At 41.2% G+C, this 8,759-nt stretch overlaps 1 protein-coding gene across 1 annotated transcript in view; it reads left to right on the top strand.

Annotated features, from left to right (window-relative positions):
• LRP8 (low density lipoprotein receptor-related protein 8, apolipoprotein e receptor) overlaps window positions 1-7,818 on the top strand; it is a 93,305-nt gene extending 85,487 nt beyond the window's left edge. The window contains exons 18-20 of the mRNA XM_011973884.1: window positions 2,484-2,656; window positions 3,788-3,964; window positions 6,297-7,818. Coding sequence (XP_011829274.1) covers window positions 2,484-2,656; window positions 3,788-3,964; window positions 6,297-6,335 — 389 coding nt within the window. The 3' untranslated portion in view covers window positions 6,336-7,818. The remainder of the gene's footprint in view (window positions 1-2,483; window positions 2,657-3,787; window positions 3,965-6,296) is intronic.
• The last annotated feature ends 941 nt before the right edge of the window (window positions 7,819-8,759 follow it).

Genomic DNA, 8,759 nt, shown 5'->3' with positions numbered 1-8,759 from the left:
TGTTTCGCTTAAGAAGGCCTGCCTCACTCTAAATTATTAAAATATCTTCTGATGTTTTTCTTTTCTACTTTAAACTTTTTTTAGTATTTAGATATTAACCTATTTGGAATTTAAATTTTAGAATATGGGATGAGGTAGAAATTTACTTGTTTTTTCTCTATATACCTGTCTAGTTTCCCCAAAACCATCATTGAATAATCTATACTTCTCTCCTGACTTGCACTGTCATCTTTATTATAAACTACATCCCATACATACTTTGATTTGTGTCTAAGCAGTTTATCTTCCTCCACCGATTTATATATTCCTACATACTATTAGCAGAACTTCATGATATGTTACACTCACAACATCTTCTCAGTTATTTTTATTCAGTTTCTCTTCTAAGTGAACTTCAGAATAACCTTATCAATTCTATAAAAATTTTGGTGAAATTATCAAGATTGCTTTAGATATATGAGTTTATGTGAGGAGAATATACATTTTTATTATATTAAAGCTTCCCAGCCAGAAATGTGGCATATCTATTTATTTCAGTCTTCTTTTATGTCCTTCAGCAGAACTTTATAGATCACATAGGACTTGCATATTTCTTCTTAGGTTTTCCTAGGTATTTTATATTTTATAGCTTTTTGATGGGCTATTATGAATGTATTTTTATTCCATTACATGTTCTTTCTCTTTTTCTTTTTTTTTTTTAAAGAGACAAGAAGATCTTGCACTCTTGCCCAGCCTGGAGTGCAATGGTGCAATCACAGTTCACTGCATCCTTGAACTCCTAGGCTCAAGGGATTCTCCCACGTCAGCATCCCAAGTAGCTGGGACTAGAGTAGCTGGGACTACAGGCATGCACCACCACACCTGGCTAATTTTTTTTTTTTTTTTAGTAGAGACGGGGTTTCACCGGGTTAGCCAGGATGGTCTCGATCTCCTGACCTCGTGATCCGCCCGTCTCGGCCTCCCAACTGGCTAATTTTTTAAATTATTTTTTTTTTGTAAAGACCAGGGCTCACTCACCATCTTGCCCAGGCTGGTCTTGAACTCCTGGGTTCAAGCAATCCTCCTGCCTCAGCCTCCCAAAATGTTGGTATTACATGTGTAAGCCACCATGTCTGGCCTTCGTTACATTTTCCAATTGGTTCTTGCTGATTAAAAAAGAAGGTAATGATCTTTTATGTTGATTCTTGATTAACTAAAATTATTTCTGATAGTTTTTCACCAGGTTCAGAGTTCCTAAAAATATAAATAGCTGTTAATAAGAGTTTGGTTTACTCCTTTCTCTTATTTATTTATTTATTTATTTATTTTGAGATAAGGTCTCCCTCTGTTGCCCAGGCTGGAGTGCAGTGGCACTACTGTGGCTCACTGCAGTCTCGACCTCCCAGGTTCAAGCAATCCTCCCACCTCAGCCTTCTGAGTAGCTGGGACTACAGGTGCCCACCACCATGCCCAGCTACTTTATATTTTTTGTAGAAATGGGTTTTCGCCATGTTGGCCAGGCCTGTCTCGAACTCCTGGCCTCAAGTAATCTGCCTGCCTCAGCCTCCCAAAGTGTTGGGATTACAGGTGTGAGCCACTGCACCTGGCCTCCTTTTCCATATTTATACTCTTAAATTTTTTTCTGGCCTTACTGCATAGCTAGATCTCTAGGACAATAAATATTACCAGTGGTAACTGCCTTGTTTCTGTCTTTAGTGCATATCAATTATTGTAATCTTACTAAAACGGAAACCCCTTCTATACCATCCTAGATAGGTGATCATTCAGCCTCCATTGGGATACTGAGTGACTGCTAACCACCTTACGAAGCTACTTGCTCCATTTTTACCCAGCTCTGTTGGACAGAGCTTCCTCCTTTAATTATTAACATATTCATTTATTCTAAATCACAGCTTATGTTGCCCTCTGTGTCTCCTTGTAGAGATGTTCTTCTTCAGGTGGAGCCTCACCTTTGGAAATAAACACTGTACCTGGCCCCATCCCACTCTCCACCCCCAAGTTTTGGGAGAGAATGGTTTTCTTAGAGAAATGTAGGGAAGCAGCAGCATTAGGGCAAAGGTGTGGTAAAATTCACTCATTCATTCAGCACGTTACTAGGCACCTACTCAGTGCTAGGAACTGGGCATAAAGAGTTAAAAAAAAAAAAAAAGACACAGTCCCTGCCTTGAAAGAGCTATCTAGTTGGGAGTACAGATACATAAAGTAAGATACTGTGTGTGATCTGGGAGCACACATGAAAGAGCAACTGCCTCTGCCCACAGTTGGGGAAGACTTCACATTTGAGCAGGATCTTTTAGGATGAATAGTTAATAAAGGAAAGAAGGGATGAGAGATGGGTTTTCAAACAGCAGAAAAAGAACATGCAGAAACAGAGCCTGAGGAGCAAGGGGCAGGAAAGGTGGAGTGGTGACAAGCCTTGCACTGATGTCTGAGCAGTGGGCTGGAGGCTGCTGGAGGTCCAATCTCCTGTGTCCTTCCTCCAGTGGTGATAGCCCTGCTGTGCATGAGTGGATACCTGATCTGGAGAAACTGGAAGCGGAAGAACACCAAAAGCATGAATTTTGACAACCCAGTCTACAGGAAAACAACAGAAGAAGAAGATGAAGATGAGCTCCATATAGGGAGGACTGCTCAGATTGGCCATGTCTATCCTGCAGTAAGTATTTCTCACTGGGAAAATTCCTACCTTCTGACCATCTTCCCTTCCATCCTTTCTTCTCCTCCCATCCTTTCTTCCTTCCCATCCTTTCTTCCCTCCCTTCCTTCCTTCTGTCCTTCCCTCCCTCCCTTCCTTCCTTCTGTCCTTCCCTCCCTCCCTGTCTTTTTTCTTTCCTTCTTTCCTTCCTTTCCTCCCTCCTTCCCTTCCTCCTTCCTCCCTTCCTGAAACATTTATCGAGAACGTACCATGTATCAGGCACTGTTCTAGGCCCTGGGGAACACAGAAATGCTGGGGTAGGTGGTTAAGGTAAAAAGGTATCAGGACCACCTTGTACTTAGAGGCTTTTCCTGGCAGTAAAAAAGCCAAATGTCTCTTTCTGCTCAGTAAATTTTCAGAACCTTTGGCCTGGAAGGGTAACTGTGGCCATTTAATTCAAATGTATTCATTTCAATACTGTATGCCAGTTATGTGCCAAGCACATTAGATATCAAGTATTCAAAAGTCAATAAGGAATGTGCTTGCTCCCAAGAAGTTGGTAGGGAGTTAGAGATACTAACATACAGTGGTATAATTGTGTGCTGAGTGCCGTGGTGGAAGCTCAGGAGTCCCCTCTTCTAGAAAGCTATCCTTGGCTTGCTTTGTTCTCCCACAGTCCTCCGGGCCTCTCTGCCTTACAGCCCCTATCACACTGTAGTCCACTTGTCTTTTACTCAGTGGTCTCCTCACTAAACCCTAAGATCCTTGAGGGCAGAACTGTCTGATTAATCTGTTTTCCTGATGTCTAGCACAGTATGGCTGACTCCCAACAAATATTTGTTGAATAGATGCTATGGAAACATCAACAAGGGAGCTATGAATTCTGTCTGGAGAATCAGGCAAGGAATGCCTCACAGAGAAGGTGACAGATGGACTATGTCCTTGAAAGATTAATAGCAGTTTTCCCAGGAGAGAAGGAGGGAAATGGCATTCCAGATAGAGGCATGTGCAAAGGCTTAAAGGCACAACACAGCATGGCTTTTTGGGGGAATGAGGACCATGAAGTGGCACAACAGGTGTCACTGTTATACAGCAGAGTCAGGGGGCTGAGTATGACCTCAGAGGTCATCCACAGTGCCATCCCCCTGTCAGGCAATCAGCAGCTTTGATCGCCCACTGTGGGCAGAGCCCTGTCTTGGGGAGACCAGAGAACTGGAAGACCCAGCCCCTGCCCTCAAGGAGCTTTTTGTCTTGCCGGGGGAACCAAGGTCACAGCTGCACCAACTCCCGAAGAACCCTCTTTCCGAGCTGCCTGTCGTCAAGTCCAAGGTAGGGCAGTGCCACTCTAAGTCTGAGGGGCTGGTGAGTGAGGGCATGAACCAAGGCAGGTGCAGCCAATCCTAGAAGGCTTTCTGGTTTGGGAAGGCTGCAAATTGTAAGCTGGGTGTTGGAGCAAAGAAGAAAAATGGGTTAGTCACAGACCAATGAATGGCATGTGGAAGAAAGCGATCAAGTTTGGGGCAGAGCAGACAGAATTGCTGCTGAGGCAAATTGTTCATGAAGGGGAGACATGGGAAATGAGATGGAGCAAATGAGGAGGGTTAGCAGACGGCCTTGAGGATCCTTAACCTCGGCCAGTCCAAAAAAAATAGTTGCTTGACCAATTTTTGAAGATCAGAGGGGGCACAGTGGAAGAAGCACTGAACTTGGAGTAAGAAAATTCCCAGTTCCATCCTTCCACAGCCCTGTGATCTCAGTCACTCCTTTCTGCTCACTGTTATTTGTAAAATGAGAATAATAACCCGCATTCTACTTGCCTCCTGAGTTTATAAAGTACAAGTGAGATAGCACATGTGAGAGCACTTTGTGACTTACAAAGCACTCTGCACATGTAAAATGACATTATTTCCAGAGAAAGAAATGACTCAGGGGGAGTTACTCCTGATGAGTCTAAGGACTGAGTAATAAGCTTCTGCCAGTTGCAGAGAAATAGAGTAGTAGAATGAGGAAATCAACATTTATTGAGCACCTACTGTGTGTCAGACACTGTTCTCAGTGTTTTACATACATTATCTCATTTAATCTTCATAATAACTTTATCAAGCCAATATTATTAGCCCCATTTTGCAGATGAGGAAACTGAGACTCATAGAAATTGAATAACTTGCCTAAGGTCATAGCCAGGAAGTGGCAGAACCAGAATTCAAACTCCAGTCTGTATATACACAAAAGCCCATGCTCTTTCCTTTATATCATGAGGTAAATAGCCTTGAAGCTCTGGAAATCAATATTCTCAACAACCTGTCTCTCCTCTGTTGATTTCTCCGGTAACTGTACCATCACTACTGGGGCCTATCTTTGGCCTAGAGATCTGTCTTGGAGAGAGTGGGAGGGTGGCTGGACTAGAATAAGGTAGTCTCAATTATCTACACTAGTGGAGGATGGCCATTGCATTCATTAAAAAACTACAGATAACCCAAAGATGACTTGAAAGGCAGTAGAGTTACTTTTTATCATATGTAGAATGTCCAGAGATAGGAGATACTAGTCTGATTCTATTTTATGCTGGTTACGTTGACCTAGGATACTCTGGGCCCTATGTGTTGTTAGGTACTACATTAAACACTCTCCATGCATTATCTCATTTGATTCCTCAACAACCCTGTGAGGTAGGTCCTATTACTATTCCCATTTGATAGATGATAAAACTAAGTCTCAGAGAAGTAAACTGGCTGGCCCGAATTCACATAACTATAAGAAAAATACTGAAGCTGGGGAGGGTCTTTCCAAAGGAGGGTATCTGGGAAATGGAAAAGAGGCAAACAAGATTGCATCAGGACTAGATGGGGAAAGTTAGATGTTATCCTGGAGAAGAAAACACTCAGAATGAAGGGAACAGAATTCAAACACCATCTATAAATTTCAAGGGTTGTCCTATGTAGAACTGTCTCTGAGTCTGAGAGATGGAATCAGGGAATGTCAGAAGATATAAACAAACAAATTTCACATTAATATAGAAAAGAATTTAAATCTGTTGTCCACAATGGAATAGACTGGCTCAGGGGTTAGTGAGCTCACCATCTCATGGTCAGCCATTTTTGGCAGACAGGAGTCTAGCATCTACCTAATGACTAGAAAGTAGGGGTGAGGGAGAGAGGGATGGAATTTAATTAACCTGCATTGCCTCCCAATTCTGTTTAATCTGTTGGGAAGGTGCAGTATATTACCTTCCTAAATGTGATTAGCATGCTAGAGACAAGTAACCCCATAGCCTGAAATTTAACATTTGCCAAAGCTAACCCACTGAAATTGACCAAACCTAAAATCCTATAAGGGAGGATTGAGAAAATTTAGATCTGAGCAACTCTTCTTTACAAAGATACAAAACAGAATGATGAAAAAATCTACAGCTTTGGATTCATACAGACCTGGGATCAAATTTTAGTTCAGCCACTTGCTATGTGATCCAGAACAAACCCTACTTAAGCTCATTGAGTTTGTTTTCTCATCTGTAAAATAAATAGGATAAATCTTGTCTCTTGGGAGAGTTTGAAGATTATGTGAGCTAATACCTGTTAAAGTAACATAAGTCTGTACTTTGTCAATAATAAATAGTAACTCTTATGGATCTAACGATGAATTCTTTGGTTTGTCTCCCCAGCGAGTGGCATTAAGCCTTGAAGATGATGGACTACCCTGAGGATGGGATCACCCACTTCGTGCCTCATGGAATTCAGTCCCACCCACTACACTCTGGATGGTGTATGACTGGATGAATGGGTTTCTATATATGGGTCTGTGTGAGTGTATGTGTGTGTGTGATTTTTTTTTAAATTTATGTTGCGGAAAGGTAACCACAAAGTTATGATGAACTGCAAACATCCAAAGGATGTGAGAGTTTTTCTATGTATAATGTTTTATACACTTTTTAACTGGTTGCACTACCCATGAGGAATTCGTGGAATGGCTACTGCTGACTAACATGATGCACATAACCAAATGGGGGCCAATGGCACAGTACCTTACTCATCATTTAAAAAATATATTTACAGAAGATGTTTGGTTGCTGGGGGGACTTTTTTAGGTTTTGGGGGGTTTGTTTTTTGTAAATAAGATGATTATGCTTTGTGGCTATCCATCAACATAAGTAAAAAAAAAAAAAAAAAAAAAACTTCAACTCCCTCCCCCATTTAGATTATTTATTAACATATTTTAAAAATCAGATGAGTTCTATAAATAATTTAGAGAAGCGAGAGTATTTATTTTTGGCATGTTTGGCCCACCACGCAGACTCTGTGTGTGTATATGTGTGTGTTTATATGTGTATGTGTGTGACAGAAAAATCTGTAGAGAAGAGGCACATCTATGGCTACTGTTCAAATACATAAAGATAAATTTATTTTAACACAGTCCACAAGGGGTATATCTTGTAGTTTTCAGAAAAGCCTTTGGAAATCTGGCTCAGAAAACAGATACCATGGTTTGTGCAATTACGTAGTAAAAAAGGCAATCTTTTCACCTCTGGCCATTCCTGCGACCCCAGGAAGTCAGGAAAAGCCTTTCAGCTCACACATGGCTGCTGTGACTCCTACTGGGGCTTTCTTGGCTTTGGCAAAGGTCAGTGTAGAGACATTCCATGGTACCAGAGTGCTCAGAAACTCAAGATAGAATATGCCTCACCCTCAGCTACTCCTTGTTTTAAAGTTCAGCTCTTTGAGTAACTTCTTCAATTTCTTTCAGGACACTTGGGTTGAATTCAGTAAGTTTCCTCTGAAGCACCCTGAAGGGTGCCATCCTTACAGAGCTAAGTGGAGACATTTCCAGAACAGCCCAAGTTTACTATAGAGACTGGCCCAGGCTCTGAACATCTGGGACATGCTGTGGTTGAGAATAAAGATGGTGGAATAGGTTTTATTACACCTCTTATTTCTCTTTTCACCTTACTCTCTACCATTTCCTTTATGTGGGGAAACATTTTAAAGTAATAAATAGGTTACTTACCATCATATGTTCATATAGATGAAACTAATTTTTGGCTTAAGTCAGAACAACTGGCCAAAACTGAAGTCATATTTGAGGGGGGAAATGGCATACACAATATTATAGTATATTGGATATTTATGTTCACACAGGAATTTGGTTTACTGCTTTGTAAATAAAAGGAAAAACTCTGGGTATATGTATAGATGTTCTTCATTATAGACACCTTCTTTGCTTTTCCTGGCCTTGCGGGAGGAAGGGAGAAGTGCTCTTTTCTATTTGTGGGGTCTCCCATTGGAAACATAATCCTATAGTCCCAGAAGGATTCAGTCCCCACTGGCTTTCCCATCCAAAGAGAAAGAGTTTGAGTTTCTTAACTCTGTTGTTCTGCCACTTACTCCCAGTAGACAACCAGGGACAAGGTGCAACATGGAAGTGTTTGACTTAAGTAGGAGCAGAGGAGATGCATCTAATCTCATCATACCTGGAACTTGACACACTTAACCAAATGCCTTCCCATCCCTACCTGCCAGATGCCCCCAACTCAGTGAAGGTTGGATGTCTCACCAGCTTGATACCCTTTGAATTTTCAGTCAGACATTCTGGAGTTCTAGCATCCTGTACCTAGGACCTTCCTCTGCATCACTCTTGGCCTCCTAAACTCTAAGAAAATAACTATATTCTGGAGCTTGGGCACTGTGTTTTGCATAATCCAGCAATCTCCTCATGACATGCATGTGTTGATAGTCCTGAAATATTCCATTGAGAGGGTAAATGCAGTTGACCTAGAATGACCAATACCAAACAGAATTTTAAGAACAGGTGACCAACTCCTATGGAGCTTACTCACATTACCATTCTTTTAAGAACGGAGACTAAAATTATTTTTGACTGAAGAAAAATGATGACAGTGAAAAACATGGAAATTTACTCAAAACAAGTGACTTTTCCTGTAACCTTCTTCCAAAGAAACTGAATTTTCCAAGGAATTAAATTATAACAGTGGATAAGGCATAGTTTCTAAACTTTCGGTCAGATCCTGGCATTCACAGAAAAAAATAATGAATGGGGTCTGGACATACAGCCTGAGATCTCAAAATGATGACGAAATTCACAGCTTTCTCGGAGACATCCATGTTTCTTG

The sequence above is a fragment of the Mandrillus leucophaeus genome, unplaced genomic scaffold, assembly GCF_000951045.1.
Source record: "Mandrillus leucophaeus isolate KB7577 unplaced genomic scaffold, Mleu.le_1.0 Scaffold14, whole genome shotgun sequence".
Classification (NCBI taxonomy): Eukaryota; Metazoa; Chordata; class Mammalia; order Primates; family Cercopithecidae; genus Mandrillus; species Mandrillus leucophaeus.
This window is presented reverse-complemented; position numbering and strand designations above follow the sequence as displayed.